Source organism: Nilaparvata lugens, chromosome 9 (genome assembly GCF_014356525.2).
Source record: "Nilaparvata lugens isolate BPH chromosome 9, ASM1435652v1, whole genome shotgun sequence".
Classification (NCBI taxonomy): Eukaryota; Metazoa; Arthropoda; class Insecta; order Hemiptera; family Delphacidae; genus Nilaparvata; species Nilaparvata lugens.
The window spans coordinates 14,560,757-14,583,713 of record NC_052512.1 but is presented as its reverse complement, the minus strand read 5'-3'; the positions used below and the strand labels follow the sequence as shown (position 1 = coordinate 14,583,713).

Here is a 22,957-nt window from a genome sequence, read left to right as displayed (position 1 = left end):
CACTCTTGCACAGTCCCTCATGCTGTATGGTATTGTGGGATGGGAAGGTGCGAGCTTCTTGCACATCGAACCGCTCCTCAGGTACAGAAGCTGATCATGAGGGACATCAACCAGAAGCCTCCATGTTATTCATCAGACCAGCTCATCGAAGAGTTTGACGTGATGGATCCAAGACAGCTTTACTCCAAGGAGATGCTATGCAGATTACACAAGAGCCCAACATTTCAAACAGGAAACCACAACCACAACACCAGATACAGGAATCTCCTCATCACCAGTGTTGCAAGGGAGGCACTATACCAGAGACATTTCAATCATTCAGCACCGAAATTATATAATCTACTTCCTGCAAACTTTGAACAGATTAATCATCCTAGAAATTTCAAAACAATAGTACACAATTGGTTAATGAGCAATGGAAGACAGAACATAGAAAACATTATTTTAAACAACTAACCACCTAATGACTTACTAATCACTATCTAATTAATAATATGCCAAGAAAACTAACAAAATCTACTCTAGAACATGGTATGCCATAGTGGAGCAGGTCAATTTCCACACAGAAAAAAATAAACAAATAGAGGACATATTATAATAATTTTTGTAACTAACTATTGTATGTAATATTGTAATTAATCTAATATTTTGTGTAATTGATGTTGCAGTTTAAGTTTTTTCGGGAAATGAACATTTATTTATTTATTGTCTGTTTTTAATCATATTATTTGTATTATTTTTTATTGTTATAATACTCAATAGAGAGTTGAGTGTAAGAGAGGGTCGACTGCGCCCTTACTCCGCTCTCTAGGAAAAATAAAGGCAGTCATCCTATTCTATTCATGTCACCATAATAAATATGTATATATATGCCATAACACACACACACACACACACACACACACACACACACACACACACACACACACACACACACACCACACACACACACACACACACACACACACACAGACCAATACCCAAAAACCACTTTTTCGGACCCAGGGGACCTTGAAACGTATAGAAATTTAGAAATTGGGGTACTTTTTTCTTCAGAAAGCAATACTTTCCTTACCTATGGTAATAGGGCAAGGAAGTAAAATGTGATTGAGATATGATCATCAATGTAAACACACTCAGAAATTCAGATTACATTGCGCAAAACCCAGTACTTTTGTCATCATGAAAGTATGAAGAAGGAGCGCATTTTACCTGGCTGAATGTTGGTCATAAATCAATTTTGTGAGGGTGTGAATGAGGAGCACATACTTTTGGTGTGCTCCTTCTCCGCACTTCCGCACTCGCCGCTCCTTCTTCGCACCTTCATACTTGCTGCACCTTTTTCCACCTGTTTCCTACCTGATTTCGTGAAATTATCACAATATATATGGATATAGATGCTACTACCTATATTCTAGTTCTCTTCTCTTCAATAAATCCCCTCACCAAAAATCGACGTGTTAAGGACCAAATGGTGAATATTGAAAAATATCAGTTCTGTAGATTTCTGTAGTTAGTGGTCTCCAGAGGTGTTGGAGTGATCAGATTTGAGCCGAATTTATTGATGTGAATTCCAGTGAACTTCGATTTTTGTCAGCTAACTAGCAAACTTCAATTTTTGTGTTTAATTTCAAGTGTTAATTCATTTTTTGTCTGGAGTATAATTCTGATAATTCTGATATGCTGCTTGAAAGCTGCCATAATTTCAACAACATAGGAGTAATTTAGACTTCTATGTTGAGGACCAAATGGTGAATATTGAAAAATATTAGTTCTGTAGATTTCTGTAGTTAGTGTTCTCCAGATGTGCTGGAGTGATCAGATTTGAGCCGAATTCATTGATGTGAATTCCAGTGAACTTAGATTTTTGTCAGCTAACTAGCAAAAATAACAGCAAACTTTCATTTCTGTGTTCAATTTCAAGTGTTAATTCATTTTTTGTATAATTCTGATAATTCACTTATATGCTGCTTGAAAGCTGCCATAATTTCAACAACATTATAGGAGTGATTAAGACTTCTATGTTGTTGAAATTATTGCAACTTTCAAGCATTCCCCCAATATTGTTGCAGTAAGCTGACTGATCAATTCTCTTTAAAGTTCCTGTCAAACCTACAAACAGACAGAAAACGCCTTCATTAGGTCAAAAGAGAGAACTTCACTAACGCTCGTTCAATTATTATAAATCACAAGTAATGTGGATATATATGTTTCAAGCTAAGCCCGAATTTTAAACCCTTGTCAAACTCGAGTTGTTGAGATACGAAGAAAGAGCACATCATTTCAGAGCGCTCCTTCTTTGTACCCCACTGATACACCCTTCTGACAGCTTGACATAACTTCTGCATGCGCGCCGTCTTCGTTCTACCTATCATTCACCATAAGTATTTTTTCTTTTTTCTAATACATATTCATGAAGAATGATATACTGGATTAGTATTTGTATTTTTCTGTTTTCCCGTGGGATTATTTTATGTGAAATAGATTTCATCATTCATCAACATACCCTTTTTAGAGTTGGAGGTTAATTTTTCATATGCTGAATTTGGTAGTCAGAGTATTTTAAGAATTGTATATTCTTTGATAATAGCTTATTCATGTAAAGTCCACTTTTTTCTTCTAATTTATGTCAATTCAAGCAGTATTTTTTTGTAATATTCAGGGACCAGTCGGTCACATCAAATCACCCACGTAGCTCTTAGCTCTAATTTCAAGATCTATGCATACCACCCTACACAGACAAGGCCTCGGGGCGTTTCTTGTTTTATTCATTCATATGAGAGAACCTTATCAATATGTTAAATCATTATATTACTGTACATCTCTTTGTTTCAATAATAAGGAACAAATTCCCCTGATATTGTACTGCTTTTGAATGAATAGAATCTTTTTCATTTAATTATCATATCAGTCCAGTCAATTTAGTCATGAAAAAGAGGGTGTCAATGCAATTTATATTGTAGTTCTGATTTTTGAATTATGCTATGAGTTTCCACACTAATAAAACACTTGAGGCGATTCATAGTGATTATAATTAATAAAAACATGAAGTAGGTACCAGTTTTTTTCAGAACATTTAAAAACTTTGAAACATTCAACAACTAGTTCCAGTCTACTTTGGCCATTTTCAAGTTAAAATGCAAAAATAAACAAGTTAATACGAGATAATATAAATGTCTATGTGCTTAATTTCATAAAATTCATTTAGTCTATTTCTCATTCATTATTTTTGGTTGCAATAATATAATTTACTTTTGATTTTATCAAAAATAGGATTATTAAAGATGAATTGGATTATATTTATAAAATAATTCCTATCCCATTTTGCAGTTTTATAAATATGAATTTCTACTCTTACATTCAATTTATTACTCTTTGGCCCGGTTGCAGAAAAGCCAATTGAATTTTAACCGTGATTAATTTCACGAGAAACGATCAGAGAAGATCTTTTAGAGAAGACGACTTTTCTGATTTGTCCTCGTGAAATTAATCACGGTTAAAATTTAATTGGCTTTTGTGCAACCGGGCCTTTGGCTACCAAAGCTTAATTTTCCTATTTAAGAATTTATATCAATATAATCATGATTATTATCATTCAAATTTTCAGACGCCGATATTTTTGTATTAGTTTTCGATTTAAAAGCCTGAAAATGATCACTGAACCTTTTTTGAAAACATCTACATGTTTGACCAATGTAAAATTTTTCAAAATTACTACATTCCAGTTTTATTAATAGAATTCCTCCTTATTATTTGTTGTTTTGTTTCCCAAATGAAATTCATTTTTTTGTGAAAGTCTTCCAAATTGCCTTATTGAGATCTAATAGCTTGTCTGCATGTAACATTTCATCAAAACAATAATGTGGAATGTGGCTGCTGGCTGGGAATCGAGGTGTTTAGTCTTGTGACTTTGGCTGGGATTACATGAACAGTACCAGTGCGTAAGCAGATACCCAAGTCAATAGTAATGTATGTATTGTCCCATTTTACACAAAAATCAGGAGCTTCCTCTGATCATGTAAAAGGAGGTAAGTCATTTGCCCTTTCTACATAACAGAATAATTTCAAGTACATCATTAGACACTCTTTCCATTGTGAAGGTTGTGAATACAATATGTGACCTCTAACCTTCTAAACATCTGAGGAATAGCCCTGTGATTGACATGCCACAAAAACCCTAATTTGGATAAATTGGACTTATCCCATTTTAGATGCCGACCCACAGTAGTACCGAATCTGATCCTACAGATGGACATACGCAAGAATAGTATATATACTATCCTTGGGACATACAAAGCGGGAAGACAATAAGAAGAAGAGAAGAGAGGGACAGCCGATGACTAATGAGAATACAAGTGAAAATAGTGGCAAGAGACTCTGTCCGGTGCGCAAGCCGGCTGCACCAGAAAAGTTTTTCTCTGCGGCTGAAAAAGTCCCTCCAGAAATACAGCACAAGATGAAGGGCCAGCGTTTGATCCCATCATCTAGCGGTGGAAAGGAACAGGCCAAGCCATTCAATTCAACTAAATAGAGCGATGAAAGAAAAAACGGAGCAGCATGCTGTAACGTCTGCCAGCCACATTGTCACTACATCCACCGATGATAAAAAGATCTTTCACATGTATGTGATACAAAGTCTGACTGCACCCGCATATTTCGAGGAGCTGGCAGATGTTTATACCAATACTCCTATTACTGAGGTGATGCTCTCAGAACCAACGTTGGAACCTCTAGCAGGCTTGCATGTGGCAAGATGTATACAACATTTAGTAAAGTGGAAGACATTTGTCAAAGACCTTGACTGTACTAACTGTGCACCACTCCATAACCAAACTCCAATAATCTTATTGCTCATCTTGTTACATGTGATGATGGGTCACACAGGATTAACATTCATTCAAGGGCAGCATGATCAGTAACAAGTTGGAATTTCTTCCCCAGTAGATAGCAACGGAACTGCTTGGTGGCAAAGATCATTGCCAACAGCTCACTCTTAGTTGTGCTATAGTTATTTTTTGCAGCATTTAGCTGATGGCTGGCATATGCCATAGGTCGTTCCCCGTCCTCTGTATTCTGAGATAGGATTGCACCCACGGCCATCCCTGATACGTCTGTTGGAGCCCTGAACCTCTTATGAGAGTCATGGAAAATCAAAACCTGGTCTGAACACAACACTTGCTCTAATTTTTCAAAAGATTGCATTCGTTTGGAGCCCCACACGAATGACAGACCCTTCATGGTGGCTTGTGAGAAGGGTTGAGTAATCTCAGCTGAATTTTTCACAAATTGTTGGCAGTAACCAAGTAACCCAAGCTAGTCATGAATTTACATGATGTTTCTAGGTACTGGATAATTGTTCACAGCCTGAATCGTTGCCAGATCTGGTTTCACCCCTTTAGATGTTACCAGGTATGCCAGTTATTGAACAGAGCTTCAGACAAAATTTTATTTCTTCAAATTCACCTTCAAATTTGCATTTTCAAAAATACAGAGGACATGATCAATTCGTTCTGCATGCTGAGATATCCATGAGCTGGATACAATTACATCTTCTCAATGGACAAAGCAGTCCATTCTCAAAATTTAGTCAAGAGGTTGTCCATCAAGCATTGAAAAGTCACAGGAGCACCTGTCAAGCCGAAAGCCATTCATTCATATTATAAGTGGTCTTCCACTGTGATAAAAGCTATTTCCTCCTGGTATTTCTCAGCTATCCAGATCTGATGGTATCTATTGTGGAGATCAATGGTGGAGGAGTATTCAAAACTGCCTCAATTATCTATGGTCTCATTAATTGAGGGCAGAGGATGAGCATCAGCCTTGGTGACCTCGTTTAGTGAATGAAAGTCTGTACAAAAACGATAATTGATGTTACCATCCATGAACTTCTTTTTCACAAGAACTACTTGTGCACTCCATGGGCCATTGGATGGAACAATAACCCTCTCATCTAGCATCTCGACAATGTGCTCTTCCACAACAGTTCTAAGATGATTGAGGACTCAGTTTGTACGTCTTGCAGTTGGTCTATCACTGGTGGTAGGGGTGCGATGTTCTTCATATGCTTGGCATCCTTCTAACCCTGTTTCTTTAAAGGTGGATGCATATCTTTTCAGAAGGCTGGACTTGCTGTGCAGAAGGTGACTCAGTTTTCCAACAATCTTGTTCTAAACGTTCAACTTCTAAACGTTCTTGGAAGGGATCAGCTTCCAAAGTTGTGAGAGAATTTATTGTAATAGTTGGTTCTCTTACACTCAGAAATTCTGCTATTGCTAAACATTGTTTTTTATCAATTTTTATGGGTGACTGCTTGAGGTTCACTTGGAATAGTGAGGTTAACTTGGAATAGTGAGATAATTAATCATTCCAAAGAGGATTCAATGCTCCACAAACACACGATAAGCATCAATTTTTACGATGCATTGTTGGAGAGTTATAAGCCCTGAAAGAGCAAAAAATTGGATAAAAACCTGTTATTTCAACAATTACACACCTTCAAGAGCGAATATCTCGGGAACTGTTGATGATATCACGAAATTCCACCCAACAAAAAGTGTAGAGAATTTATCAATCTTCATTTCTGAATAGTTGGTTATGTCGGTTGAAAGCATTGTTCTCAAGATATGAGCGTGGAAGCAAAACGCTGAAAAATGAAACTTCTAAACCACTGACTCTTATCACATGAGTTAGGAATGAGAACTTTTGATATGTTCTCCTTCTAACTAGTCTCAACAAAGCTGCAAAGTCAAAAATTTTGTTTAAAACATTCCCTCCAAATTCCTTTGTCAATTATTGATCTATTGTTGCAAAAATGGAGATTTCACACACAAAACTAAAGCTGCTGCAGAAGGTGAAGAGAAATTCGTAAAAGTGTGAAATTACACATCAAATTTAAGATAATAATAATGCTCTATAAGCTCATGATCAGCATGGCTTTTTCTCGTCGATTTTTGAAAAGTTGAAAGAGCAGAAATAGAAAAAAAAAATGGTGATAAACATGATTTTTTCAAAAATGTCACACCTTCAAGAGCGGATATCTTGAAAACTAGAGGATATATCAAAAAAGTTGTGCAATAAATAATATTGTAGAAAACTATGTGAGCTTTAATTTTCTATATCACAGTCAAGTCTTAAGGATACATATTTTTTGAGTTTTTTGAATGAACCAAAAAATGCTACCTTCAAACCACCCCCACCACCTTAGCACAGGGTGTAGGGATGGGGACTTTTGATATGTTTACCTCCTTACTACTCTAAACAGAACTGTGGGGTCAAAAATTGTCTTCCAAACATTTCTTTCCACGCCCTTATTTGAGCATTCATTGCCTGGACTAAGTAGAATAAACACTGAATTCTACTAGGTACCAAGGTTCACTAAACCAAGGTCCACTAGATACCAGGTTCACTAAAGATACTAGGATACCAAAGGCTGTCATGAAATATAGACCCTACGGTAGAAGGGATATTGGCAGACCTCTGAAAAGATGGTAGAGTAAATAGTTATATCCTTTGAAAGCGGAACAGGTGTGTACGCCTAATCCTTGAAAGAAGAAGAAGAAGAACACTGAATTCATCTGATTTTCACTTTTTAGTGTCATCCCACCCTTGCAACCCATATATCATGACGGATTCTGTCAATGTTATACATCATCCTTTCAACTTTATTGGTAGTAGCAGTGAACCCGTGCTTGACACTTGAGAAAATTTTGTTTCACAAAACGCAATTTGCTTATGTTCAGGGAACATTGAAAAATAAAAATTATCAATTAATTTGTCAAAATTATGTGAATAATCTCCATAAGAGTTGACAAACAATTGGTTTGAAATTTGGACATGAACAACTCATACCATGATATACCTTCCTATGTCATCTTTATTATGATTGTACTGACATACCAAATGTATGCTTAATCACTGAGAGGACGTGCATTGAATTCACCATTCACTGATCCTTGAAATACTGAAGATTTGTAAGGTTCGTCCCAGATTGTACTTTCAGAATGCTTACCACTTTTCTAGCCATCGGACAAAAACATTTCTTTTGTCTTTGCTGGTTCAGAAAATCCGGAAAAATTAGCTTTAATCCATTCTTTCACCAGTAATAAGTAGCATTTCAATCGACAGTGCACACATTGTGAACCATTTCTGATTTGAACATGTTCAAATGTCTTGACCAAGCATAATGTATAGACTATTCCGATTGTGTGTATATTCTGTATGGAGTAAGTTTAGACTTTCAGAAGATATCCGTGCTGCCAGATGTGCAAAATTTCAATCTTCTTTCATGGAAGCCCACATGAAGCATTTATGCAATTCGGCAACACGATCCAGTGTTGTCAATTTGAGTATATCCAGTTATGCATGCATGCATGCATGGAAACATCAAGATCCCGCATAATTTGGCAACACAGCTGATATTTTCTCCAAGTCTCCATTAATTTATTCAAACTTGAGTGTTCAGTGACAAATGATTTTTACAGCTCTTTCCAAGAATGATGTTTGGGATGATACAAGAAGCAAAATCATGGGTGAGTAGTATTTATTCATATAGAGTGTTTCAAAGGTTACTTTACAACTTTGAAAATCCATATAAATTCAATGAAACAGGGTACTAAGCTACTTTTGATGTTGTATTGATGGGAATTCGAGCATATTGTTCCACTGTGAGTTTTAAACCTCACCTTGAGTTGAGAACGAAACACAGATTGATCAGGTGTTATACTCTGTACAAAATTACTTTTGACTGTAAGGAATTTGCAGCACAGAGAAATGGAGGGAGGTCAGCTAATTACAGTGATGGATGGAATCATAGGTGGAAGCGCAGTTGCCAATTTGTTGATTAGAGTCAGTTGAGTCAGAGCTTGCAGAGAGGAAATTTCGTAAGTTTAACATGAGCGCTTGAATACTTACTATAGATTAGAGAACGCTGGCCAGTTCAGAATGGCGACATCACCGCCGTCGTATCCCTGCCGCTGTATACCTTCTCTGAGGCGCATGTCCATCTCAAGTCAAAAGTAATTTTGTACAGAGTATAGAGAACTTTGTTACTGATGTACAACAGGCAGCATGATGTTATACTCCACAGATCAGTAGAAGAACCACTGGATATAATTACTCAGCAAGAATCAGAGAAATGGTTATGAGAAAACTCAAGAACTAAGGAGAGATATTCAATGTATCAAGAATGAATGAATCAATAGTTCCTTAATAAATCTTGGAGCAGGACGTCGAATGAACCACTCACTCTGGAAGGCAGCCGAGAAAATGAAAAACCTCATCCATCAATCTCCTCCTCCCAAAAAAAAAGAACAAGGAGGAAAGAAGAATGGGCAAATAGTAGTGATGAAGAGACACAGACGTTTGCAGATCATCTTGTGATTGATTTTCAACTGAATAAAAGAGCTGAGGACGACACTTCAGAGGCAGAGGAGAGCATTTTCAAGCCAAATCAAGGAATAATGTGAGTCACAGTAGAAGAGAAATAAGAAATCTGAACAACAAAAAGACCCCTGGATTCGATATGATTACTGGCTCAGTCCTCAAGCACCTTTCAAGAAAAGCAATAGTAGAATTAACATACATTTTGTATTATATTAAGTGAGCGATTTCTGTATGTATATATTCATTCATCTATATATGAATTAACATATATTAATTAAAACAGGGGACATAAGGCATAAATAGATTGAAAACAGTTGAAAACTTACAATAGAAATGGGGGAAATTTTCGGGAACTGAGTTCCCTTCCTTGACCGAGCAGACTGCAGTTTGAAATCCAATGGTCATGTGACCACAGAGTACGCAAGGAGAGTCAATTGTAGCAGCAGAGACCACAGATTACACGGTGCAGACGGATGGAGAGGAAAAGGGTAGAGATTCAGGGGACATTATGGGGTATTTAGGGGGCGGTTACAAACGGGATATTCAAGATTTGAGTGGGTTATGAATAAGGAAAGGTGAAGATTATGGATTGATAGAAAAGAGGAGATTCAAAATCAGAAATCAAAAAAGAATAAGACTAAAATTGGAGAAAGGCATTGTAGAATTGAACTTGAATGCAATTTATTTTTCATTTTTATTGAACATTAAATATATATATTTGATAGCTTTGAAATTTGATATGATATGATGAAATTCATTTCAATCTAATCAAACAGTTGGTAGCTATGGTATTATTGCTGTCTGTTGAGACCAGGACTGGAAGCAGCTCCCAAATAAAAGCCAATTCTTCCATCTTGACATCTATGGAGAGGACTGTGAGAGTGAGGGTGGTAAGGACTTCGACTTTGAAGCATTGGTCAAAGTTCTTGTTGTGCTCAGAGCCATGGGTAGGGATGGGTAGGGAAGTATGATTTTCAAAGGAAGCCCTCTGATTGTTGATCTGTAGGTTTGGGGCAGTGGTGGTTTCACCTATGTAGAAGGCAGGACAGGAGTTGCAGGAAAGGAGGTATATGCAATTTTTGGAGATGCAATTACTGGATTGATGGATTTGGTGGGTGCAGTTGGCGATGTGACTGGTAGAGGGAATGGAAGAATCAGTGATAGGGCAGGTTTTACAGTGGGGGCGTTTGCAAGGTAGGGTACCAGGTGGAGTTGGGATTTCATCAGAGGCGAGTGATTTGTTTTTACTGAGAATTTTCTTGAGGTTGGTAGGTTGCTCATAAATGAGGGTGGGTGGTTGCTGGAAAAGGTGTTTGGTAGAGGGATTGGACGAGACAACATGGAACAGATCTTCGAAGACAGGTTTGAGGTCTTCAATTCCAGGGAAGTAGGTGATTCAGAGCTTTGGAGTTTGTGGGATTTGGGAATTTTTCGTGGTTGGATAGAAGCTTCTATTTACAGGTACTGGGACGTTTTTTTACGACTTTTCCAACCACTCCCCCTACCCCCCACCCATCCTATGTACCCCCCACCACCCCCGCTCATGCCGAACCTCCCACACCCCTCCAACGCTCCTTAGAAGGAGAAGAACCTCTCACTCTCTCTCTCTCTCTCTCTCCCCCCTCTCTCTCTCTGTCATGGTCTATCCCAGAAGAAGAAGAAGAAGAAGAAGAAGAAGAAGAAGAAGAAGAAAAAGAAGATAATGATGCTCTCTCTCTCTATGTTATGCTCTATTTCATTTATAGATAGTCATGCCCAATTACATTTAGTCACGGTCTATTTGATGATTTATAGCAGAGAGAGAGAGAGAGAGAGAGAGATTGATTGATTGATTGATTGATTGAGTACTTTATTTATGTAGATTACAATATATACTGGCTTATACACTTATATACAATAGCTTACAATACAGCAAAATTATAGATGAATTTACATAATATAGACTAGGAAAATAACTATAGAACTGTATATGATATGAAAAAGCAATTTGTAATATAATAACTATAGATAATAATCATATTGTTATGCATCTACATAAATTGGCGGAGCTTTGGACATATCAATGTCCATTCTTTGGGAAGAATAATAAAAATATCCTCCCCACTAACCAGAGATGTGAGAGAGAGAGGCATTCTACTGCCAGATTCAAGTGAAACGAACATCTTACTGACAGATTTAACTGGAACATCTTACTTCTAGCTGTGAGATTTTTACCTTGAAGAAGAAGAATGAGAAATTCAATGACTCTCCTGCTGATAGATTAAAGTGAATCGAGTTTGGAAGGTGAAGAAGGAGAATGATAAAAAGTAGAGAAAGGTTACTATCAGCTTCAACTGAAACATCTTTGTCTATCTGTCACATTTAAGTGAAACGAGAATCTCATCTTACTGACAGATTTAACTGAATCATCTTTGTCTAACTGTCACATTTAAGTGAAACAAACATCTTACTGACAGATTCAACTGAAACATCTTTGTGTAAGACATAGATTGAAGTGAAACTCTCAGATTTTCACTAAAACTCTATTTGTTAATTGCTTGCTTTCCATTCATCAGTTGAATTCTAGATGTACTTAACAAGTAAGAGGAGATTTTACCATTCTTTCAAGGATACATGCCCAGCAGAAACATTCAAATCCCATCTTTTGCTTTTAAAACTCTTTATGTTGTGTGTATTCAGCACAGTTGAATATTCTTTTGGAAGGATAATAGGGAATTCAAAGTTGTCTTCTGAATCTATATTGATATGAATCAAATCATCCTCACCAAATCTTACATTCTTAACTTAGAACCAATCAAACTGAAAAACATTATGTAATGCTTTAATGGAATATATCTCCAATGAGAGTTCATTGAAAATTGACATATCAAAGAGTGTCATTTCTTTGTTGCAGTTTTCACTCATCTCACAGCACAATGTAGCAACGTTTATAGATAAGAATACACTAATTTCAATCATATACATGCTTCCTGTGAGACAACCTTGGGCGATATCATTATGCACCAATTCTCCTCCTAGTTGAACATTAACACGTTTTCAAAATCTCAGTTCAGAGACCTTACAAGGACGAATGCGGTTCTGGTCTAATTCAATACTTGATCATTAGCATGTTTACTTCACAGAGCTTACAAGGACGAATGCATCTCTGCTCTGATTCATCTCAAATTCGACCATTAGCACATTTATCCATAATCTTGTTTCACCTTGGAAAATCCATTACAATTGGAAAAAATGGTTGTGAAGTAGAGAACACTCTCTCACGTTGAAATAGAATGTAGCTATCTATTTCTCATGCAATTTCTCCCAAGCAACTTGCATAGTGAAATCGATTGATGTGATTCTAACTTGAGGGTTTTAGAACATTCCCGTAGATACTAAGACCCATTTTATCGGTAATTAAATCGCCTACTTGATCATCTGTCAAATTATGCTGTTTTGCCTCAATCCAATTCATATGAAAACTAACTTTTGCGTAGTTCCTTACTATTTGGTAGACTATTCTATGAACAAATAAAGTGAGATGATCAATAAATGCAGGTGAACATTGTAATCTTGTCACTTCATCATTCTCAGTATTTTTAATTGAAGATGCTATTTCCTCACGAATTGTTTTGACTGTAGCTTGTGATTCATCTTCCTTAAAAAATGCTTGCATTCCACTACTCAGATCATTTTTCAATACATAAGTTTTGGCAAACGTAGATAGCAATGTATTTTGATCATTTTTTTAAACAAATTGTTCAATCCCCTCCATAAGATTTGTCTTTATTGTATTAGTCATTGCAGATAATCTATCTTCAAACTCTTGTTTTGTTATAACAATGTTATTCAATGCCTGCACAGTTTTATCCAAATATTCCTTATCAACAGATAATGAATGAGTTTCATTTACTCATTGACTCATCATCCGAAGCTGGTGATGCCTTCTCGGGTAGTTTTACATGTCTGGGAGACTCCTGGTGATCCTCCTCTACAGGAGACCACAGTGATGTTGCTCCTTCTGCCTCATGGTAGCTCACACTAGCTCCATCGCTAGCCTGGTTTGGACTGCTGGATTTGCCTGCTGTCCTCCTGTGGTGATCCACTAGAACCTTCTCCAGCTCTGCCATTGTACCTGTTGTAGGTAGCCCCGCCAATTTTGCTAGCTTCACTGCTTCATTAAGGTGGAGTTTGTAGATCCAGGACACTCCCGGATCACTGCTTTTCTCTCACGCCTCTTTGTCCACTCCAGCATGATTACACTTCTCTTCCATACTCATTGCTGTTTTTCCCCTCCTACCTTTAGCCCCACGTTGGGCGCCAATCTTCTGAGTACATTTTTGCCCACACCTTCTTCTATCAGAATCCCCAGTGTCGCTCTGGGCCGGCTAGACTCAGTCGGCATCTGGGGTGAGCCACAGCAGGGGACTGGAGGCTTGGTGAGGCGTCTGTCAACCACCCTCGTTCGAGTCAGGGGTTGAAACAGGGTCTTGAGTACTTTGGAGAAATGCTTCCCTCTTTCAGGTAAGAGGAGCCATGCTTTTGCACTGACTAACAGGGTTGGGCATGGAGTGAGAGGAATAGGACCGATCTGGTGTCTGCCATGAGGAAGATCTATGGTACAAGAGGAACATTCCCGATTGCCACTGGATGTCCTCCTGCTATTGGGATCCGAAATAGCAGGGTTTGAGAGCCTTGGAACTGGTTGCCGTGGTTGGTCAACGGGTGCCTAACCTTGGGTACCAGCTATTTCCTGTGACCAGGATCACATCTCGAGGTCGAGAAAGGCCTTCCCAAGCCTTTTTCGAGGTCCTCTTGCTATTCTAGGACAAAATAGCAAGACATGGGAGACCTTGCACCGGGCATCACAGCTGGTCACCGAGTCCCTAACCTCAGGCACCAGCTATTTCCTGGGGTCAGGATCGTGTCATGGTGTCGAGGAAGGCCTTCTCAAGCCTCACTCGAGGTCCTCTTGCTATTCTAGGAAGAAATAGTAAGGCATGAGAGCCCTTGCACCGGGCATCACAACTGGTCACCGGGTCCCTAACCTCAGGCACTGGGTTTCTAACCTCGGGCACCAGCTATTTCCTGCGGCCAGGATCACGTCTCAAGGTCGAGAAAAGCCTTCCCAAGCCTTTCTCAAAGTCTTCTTGCTATTCCAGGATGAAATAGCAAGGTATGAGAGCCCTTGCACCGGGCGTCACTACTGGTCACCAGGTCCCTAACCTCAGGCACCAGCTATTTCCTGCGACTAGGATCATGTCTCGGGGTCGAGAAAGGCCTCCCTTCGCCTTACTCGAGGTCCTCTTATCTTTCCCGGTCCCAACGATGTTGCACCAGGGTCTTGTCAGGTTTTAGCCAAAACCTGACTTTTCTCCACTGGTCAAAACAGGCAGGCTGCTGCCCTGTATCCTCTGTTGGGATAGTTATTTATGGGTCTCTTTTCAAATTGAGGTGTATTGTTATTATCCTTATTAGTCCTATAGAAAGCATCTCTCTTGATGTCTGCAAAATGTAAATTTTGTGCCTGGATACAGATTTCATCTAATTGGGCTAGAGTTGTAGGTTTGTTCATGAAAATTAACCTTGACCTTTCGTGAGGACTCAGACCACTTAATATTGTAGATACAACTTCAGCTTCTGATTTCTCCAATCTCAATAGCAAAGCACTGTCTTTTATCGACACTACGTAAGCTGATATAGGCTCAACCGGCGCTTGCAGTCGATAAAATCGATCTTTCACTATTGTTAACATAAGTCTCTGTGGTACAAAATAGTTCAGAACCTCCTGGTGGAATTTATCAAAAGAGTGACTTGAATTGATCGCCATAGTGATTTTATCACATAGAGGCCCAACTGTGAATGGCCTAATAGTTTTAGCATCTGGCCGTCATCTATTTGAGAAAATGACTGAATTTTTAGTGCAATAGTTAGAAACGATAACAAATCATGAATGTTCAGACCATCAGTAGGTTTCAAATTTTCAGTCAAAGATTCAATGGGGTTATGTTTTTTTGAATACATTGAATGTTGTACCTGATTTTGATTTTGACTCAAAATTATATTATTGTCAGGGCCTGCAGCTGCATTCACCTCTCCAGTTGGCGAATTTATTATGTTCACAGAAGGTATATTCAATAGTTTACTTGTACCTGGTTGATTTGTAACTACAACATTTGATGTATTTGGAAATGAGAATGCACTAGGCGATTTCATATTAGCTGGAGAAGGAGGCCTACTCTTCACTTGTTTACTTTGCAAATCTACAGTACGAGCAATGATAGAAGGCAACATATTTATCATTTCATACAACAAGGTCAATGATTTTCCTTGTTTATCTGGTGTTATTGTTGGAAAGGCTTTCAAAGATTGTTCAATCACTGAAATGAGATGAAGAATCTTTGATTCTAATTTCACAATTTCTTTTCTAGTCAGTTCCGACATTGATTCAAGTTCTTCCAATAAATATAGAATTCGAGAGCTAATTTCCTTTATTGTGCTATGAGATCTTAAAGCTAACCTTACTTCAACTTTATTCTCAATTATCCAGGCTACAATCTGCAGTGCTACTGTCACTACAGTCTTCTGACATATCATAGCTTCTACTAAATTTCTGACTATTTCTAATATGTCATTTTCTATAAGAATCTCAAAAAATAAAATTGTCCCTACACCAGTATAATGCCTTGAGCTAGGGCATCACAGCTGAATATAGGGCACACAGACAGGGAAAATATTAATATTGATCACATTAATAAAATAATAAAAAATTCAACTTCAATTAGTTTATCTTCAGCATTTGTATGCTGCTCCAAACTTCAATACTCATTTCTGGAATCAAGCATTCATTAGCCATGAGAATGTTTATCAATTTTATGAATAAACTGATTTGAAATTAACATAATAAGTCCATAAAAGGAGCAAAAGTAGCAGAGTGGCGCAGCGAATTGTGCCGTGCTATGAAATTTGGAATTTAGAATTTAGAAGCACACACAATATAACTTAATAAAAGGGACGCTTGATAAACATACCTAGAGAACGGGAAACCAGAAATGACAAGAGAGACAACGAAATAGAGAGAAGGTATCAACTATATTGTCACCTCTTACAGTTAAATTCAACAATTAATAAAACAAAGAAGTTACATCATGAAAACCGAAAATAAAATTACTAAATTTAGAAAGTTATCGATGATATAGATAATTCGGTAATAACCTACTCTGTATGCTCTACATTTGAAAACGTTTTAGATTGAATCATAAGAAGCTTAAAGGACTCTAATTTCAAAAGAGCAATTATTGAAAATTATCATAGATATGTCTAAGAAGTTAATCATAAATGACAAGTAATATTTTAAGAAAAGATCCACATAAAATTCTTAGAACATTAAATTTAGAACACACTTGGAAACTGTAAAACACTATCAAAACATTATCAAATATTGATGATCCCCAATAATAACTATTCTGTATCTTTATATCATGAAAGCTGCAAAGACAAACATTCCTCAAGTATCACATCATGGAATACTACCTTGGAAAAAACTATTCAAAAAATATAGGTCATCAAAACAAATTTAGAAAAGGTTAGGGTCCTTGAAACTTCATTTGATCCTTTACAACTTTAAGATGAGAATAATTTTAAAACATTAATTTAATCAATAAGGGGCCTTCAAAACATCTCGTATGCTAATTCAATTTTTAGTAGTTTAGAAGGTTATAATTATTTATAAATTTAAAGAAAACTGAAATTCCCAGCTGGATCCTTACAGAGAAAATATGGCCTCACATTTCAATGTAAAGATACAACCGAAAATCTATTACTCAAACCACATTAATAAAATTAATAATCTGTCTATCCCCCAATAATATCTCAAAATTACGATTTAACAAAAAGTCTAATTCCGCACATTTTAATTGATTGAAAGTCTGTAGTCACTAAAACCCATTTTGTCACATCCGGAGTTCCTGGGACGTTCGTTTAATTTGGAAAAAAGTTGTTACCTCATAGCCGTTTCTTCAATTTGAATCTAGGCTCGGTGATCGAGCTCTACACGTCCAGATGGACAGGAGACAGCATACCCCAAGCTTCTAGGACGGCCATCGATTCAGAGGCGTCTCAGCGGCTTAAAGACACACGTTCATGAACCCGTGAATTGATTGATTCGTACGTTGATCCCATTCTTGATGTTCCCGTACTTACACCGCTGTTAGAATGAAAAAAATAAATTAGGATAAAACAAATTAACTTAACTTCAGTTATATAATAAAATCAACCTATTTTAGGTTATATAAAACTCAACTCAATACTTATTACTTTAAAACATAAATAGACATTACCTACTTCAATCTCTTGATTTAATAGAATAAAATTTATTTGTAATCGGGGTTATGCCCTATACACAAAGCGATGAGTACATAGTTATTCCATAATAGGCCTACATAATTCACAAGTTGATTGAATTACTTTTCATAACAAGGTATTTCGAGTATTGTTGTTAGTTTAGTCAGTTCTCTTACGTAAATTACATATATGGTGTAATTTTAAAAGAATAAATTAAATGATAGGTGTTTCCTAAATAATCAAGGAAGCTTTTCATTAGAATCAAAAAGACAAATAAAATCTATAACAAAAATACTGATAGAACTCATAATAATATACTATAAACATCAGTCAATTTGGATTTAAACAACAGTAATTGAAATTTAGGTTAATAGGTTCCTCTTCAAAAATAATTTAAAATCAAAAATATCATTCTTAATTCCTTCTTCAGAATGGTACTCTACATTTCTACATATTACACTCAAATGTATCTATCACAACAAATTTAACACTCTGATGGAAGCTTTCATCAATAATCATTTTCTTAATTATTATTATAAATCTATGACGTACCTTTAGTAGCGGTTATAGGAGGAAAATCTCCATTGTGAGGTGACAATTTGATACTCTCTTCTTAATAAAAGCAACTACTGAGGCGGAAAAAACTAAAAACGCTACTGGAACAAATGATTCCAGAGCCAAATACTAAAAAGGCCTAAAGCTGGCATGAGAGCCATGATTAACACAAAGTTCTGAACAGACTACATTTAGTACTGCTTATGTCGGAGGACAGACGCTGAGTGAATGCACTTCGCTTTTCTCGTATTGCCGGAGAGCTGCAAACGGCCTCACTAGATGGGAAGCCAACCAACGCCAACTGTGATTGGTAGCCACTATTCTCTAGAAAAATTTCCACCAATAGAAGGAACGTTACAACTACAATTTAAGATACATTCTCCCACCAAGTGACAGCTATTTTCCTTGACAGCTATAATTCCTTGCCTATAAGGTTGTGAACCAGACTGATATTCTAGGAAAATCGTTGATCTTCCCAATACCACAACTTCTACACACACACCTATAGAGTCGACACTACACAACACAGAAAAGCAGGGTCATGAACTAAGCTGTTGCTCCAGGAAAATTAATGTTATTCTTAGGATCATAGCTTCTACGCACACACTTACAGAGTCAACACAACACAATGCCAAAAAGCAAAACAGCAAAATCCATTTTCACAACAGGCTAACTTCTCAGGCTAATTCGCATAATTCTCATCACTCACAATTGTAACAATAAATATTGTTACACTAACCTCGGGCACCAGCTATTTCCTGCAGCCAGGATCACGTCTCCAAGTCAAGAAAAGCCTTCCCAAGCCTTTCTCGAGGTCCTCTCGCTATTCTAGGACGAAGTAGCAAGGTATGAAAGCCCTTGCACCGGGCGTCACTACCAGTCACCAGGTCCCTGACCTCGGGCACCGGCTATTTCCTGGGGCAGGATCATGTCATGATGTCGAGGAAGGCCTTCCCAAGCCTCACTCGAGGTCCTCTTGCTATTCTAGGACGAAATAGTAAGGCATGAGAGCCCTTGCACCGGGCATCACAGCTGGTCACCGAGTCCCTAACCTCAGGCACAAGCTATTTCCTGCAGCCAGGATCACGTCTCGAGGTCGAGAAAGGCCTTTCCAAGCCTTACCCGAGGTCCTCTTGCTATTCTAGGACAAAATAGCAAGTTATGAGAGCCCTTGCACTGGGCGTCACAACTGGTCACCAGGTCCCTAACCTCGGGCACCAGCTATTTCCTACAGTCAGGATCACGTCTCCAAGTCAAGAAAAGCCTTCCCAAGCCTTTCTCGAGGTCCTCTCGCTATTCTAGAACGGAGTAGCAAGGTATGAAAGCCCTTGCACCGGGCGTCACTACCAGTCACCAGGTCCCTGACCTCGGGCACCGGCTATTTCCTGGGGCCAGGATCATGTCATGGTGTCAAGGAAGGCCTTCCCAAGCCTCACTCGAGGTTCTCTTGCTATTCTAGGACAAAATAGTAAGGCATGAGAGCCCTTGCACCGGGCATCACAACTGGTCACCTGGTCCCTAACCTCAGGCATCGGGTTTCTAACCTCGGGCACCGGCTATTTCCTGCGGCCAAGATCACGTCTCAAGGTCGAGAAAAGCCTTCCCAAGCCTTTCTCGAAGTCTTTTTGCTATTCTAGGATGAAATAGCAAGGTATGAGAGCCCTTGCATCAGGTGTCACTTCTGGTCAACGGGTCCCTAACTTCAGGCCTCCCTTTGCCTCACTCGAGGTCCTCTTACCTTTCCCAGTCCCAACGATGATGCACCAGGGTCTTGTCAGGTTTTAGCCAAAACCTGACTTTTCTCCACTGGTCAAAACAGGCAGGCTGCTGCCCAAAGTCATCAGAGTGGTCGAATAACACTCACCCGCTGTGAGTGCTGAATCTCGGAGCTTCCAGCGCCTTTGGTTAACTCCAGTTAACCTAAGACACAACTCCTAGTAGTCAAAGGAGTTTGAGTACACTCAGGATACGAGCTGTACCATCTTGCTAGCTGCACGCTGCTTCCTCCACTGGTTCTCTATCGACCGCTTGCACTTGACACCCGCACTAGATAGAGCTCCTACTAGCTCTTCACGAGCCTCCATCAGTAGCCGTGGGGGAGGGGGTGAGGATGCGCGGCACTGTTGAGCAGTAGCTCAGTGGCCGGCCTGCTCGTTGAACAATGAGATCTCATCAAGAGATTATCAAGCGTCCTCAAAACCAGCCCTAAACGACATTCCCCTAACTAGTTAAGATATACATTGTGACAAACTACACCCACCAAATCCATCAATCCAGTAATTGCATCTACCTCCTTCCCTGCAACTACTGTACTGCCTTCTACATAGGTGAAACCACCACTGCCCTAAACCTCCAGATCAACAATCATAGGGTTTCCTTTGAAAATAATTCTTCCCCACCCATCCCTACCCATGACTCTGAGCACAACAAGAACTTTTACCAATGCTTCAAAGTCAAAGTCCTTGCCACCCTTCCACTCACAGCCCCCCCATAGATGTCAAGACGGAAGAATTGGCTTTTATTTGGGTGCTTAGAGCTGCTTCCAGTCCTGGTCTAGGGATGTCAATCCCGGGATCACGGGATCCCGAATCCCGGGATCCCGGTCCATTTTTGATGCCTAACAATCCCGGATTTTTCAGCGTCAATCCCGGGATTTTCGGGATTGAAAACCTGGAATTTTGAATCATATTTTTCCAAAAATATTCAATATGGAATTTATTTATGGTGAAGAATATGAGTTTCTATAACTAATTTATTGTTCTGAGTGATTGACTAATTTATTTTACAGGCACAGCCTACAGTTGCATATACATAATAATGATTGTATACTGTATCCTACTCTTTACTGGCTTTAATAGAATTCGCATTATCAGTTCGCATAATTGGCAGAATGGTTGTTGATTGGTTGTTATGCCTCTACGTTTGTTTCTGTTTACACAGCACCACAATTACCAGTCTAGACGGCGCAATATTTGCAAAAGTGCTGATGGCATTTCCTTGAAATGCATTCCAAACTTTGAAAAGACTTCAGAAATCAGAAAAAAGAGCACTAACGATCACGTCTCAAGGTCGAGAAAAGCCTTCCCAAGCCTTTCTCGAAGTCTTTTTGCTATTCTAGGATGAAATAGCAAGGTATGAGAGCCCTTGCACCGGGCATCACAACTGGTCACCTGGTCCCTAACCTCAGGCATCGGGTTTCTAACCTCGGGCACCGGCTATTTCCTGCGGCCAAGATCACGTCTCAAGGTCGAGAAAAGCCTTCCCAAGCCTTTCTCGAAGTCTTTTTGCTATTCTAGGATGAAATAGCAAGGTATGAGAGCCCTTGCATCAGGTGTCACTTCTGGTCAACGGGTCCCTAACTTCAGGCCTCCCTTTGCCTCACTCGAGGTCCTCTTACCTTTCCCAGTCCCAACGATGATGCACCAGGGTCTTGTCAGGTTTTAGCCAAAACCTGACTTTTCTCCACTGGTCAAAACAGGCAGGCTGCTGCCCAAAGTCATCAGAGTGGTCGAATAACACTCACCCGCTGTGAGTGCTGAATCTCGGAGCTTCCAGCGCCTTTGGTTAACTCCAGTTAACCTAAGACACAACTCCTAGTAGTCAAAGGAGTTTGAGTACACTCAGGATACGAGCTGTACCATCTTGCTAGCTGCACGCTGCTTCCTCCACTGGTTCTCTATCGACCGCTTGCACTTGACACCCGCACTAGATAGAGCTCCTACTAGCTCTTCACGAGCCTCCATCAGTAGCCGTGGGGAGGGGGTGAGGATGCGCGGCACTGTTGAGCAGTAGCTCAGTGGCCGGCCTGCTCGTTGAACAATGAGATCTCATCAAGAGATTATCAAGCGTCCTCAAAACCAGCCCTAAACGACATTCCCCTAACTAGTTAAGATATACATTGTGACAAACTACACCCACCAAATCCATCAATCCAGTAATTGCATCTACCTCCTTCCCTGCAACTACTGTACTGCCTTCTACATAGGTGAAACCACCACTGCCCTAAACCTCCAGATCAACAATCATAGGGTTTCCTTTGAAAATAATTCTTCCCCACCCATCCCTACCCATGACTCTGAGCACAACAAGAACTTTTACCAATGCTTCAAAGTCAAAGTCCTTGCCACCCTTCCACTCACAGCCCCCCCATAGATGTCAAGACGGAAGAATTGGCTTTTATTTGGGTGCTTAGAGCTGCTTCCAGTCCTGGTCTAGGGATGTCAATCCCGGGATCACGGGATCCCGAATCCCGGGATCCCGGTCCATTTTTGATGCCTAACAATCCCGGGATTTTTCAGCGTCAATCCCGGGATTTTCGGGATTGAAAACCTGGAATTTTGAATCATATTTTTCCAAAAAATATTCAATATGGAATTTATTTATGGTGAAGAATATGAGTTTCTATAACTAATTTATTGTTCTGAGTGATTGACTAATTTATTTTACAGGCACAGCCTACAGTTGCATATACATAATAATGATTGTATACTGTATCCTACTCTTTACTGGCTTTAATAGAATTCGCATTATCAGTTCGCATAATTGGCAGAATGGTTGTTGATTGGTTGTTATGCCTCTCCCTCTTTAATGGGCCCTTTTCATCTCCACACACTGTTACTGAACATGTTGTGCCTGACCTTTTAAAAGATGATAAAGAAGATAATTTTGAATAAAATTAGAATTTAGAAATAGGCCGACA

The 22,957-nt window shown here is 38.9% G+C and overlaps 2 protein-coding genes across 2 annotated transcripts in view; one reads left to right on the top strand and one right to left on the bottom strand.

Moving 5' to 3' along the window:
• LOC120353051 overlaps positions 1-22,957 on the bottom strand; it is an 86,784-nt gene that overhangs the window by 38,931 nt on the left and 24,896 nt on the right. The gene's annotated exons all lie outside the window — the stretch shown is intronic.
• LOC111050444 overlaps positions 8,481-22,957 on the top strand; it is a gene marked incomplete at its 5' end in the record, with an annotated part of 59,422 nt that continues 44,945 nt past the window's right edge. The window contains 1 exon segment of the mRNA XM_039435531.1: positions 8,481-8,528. Coding sequence (XP_039291465.1) covers positions 8,481-8,528 — 48 coding nt within the window.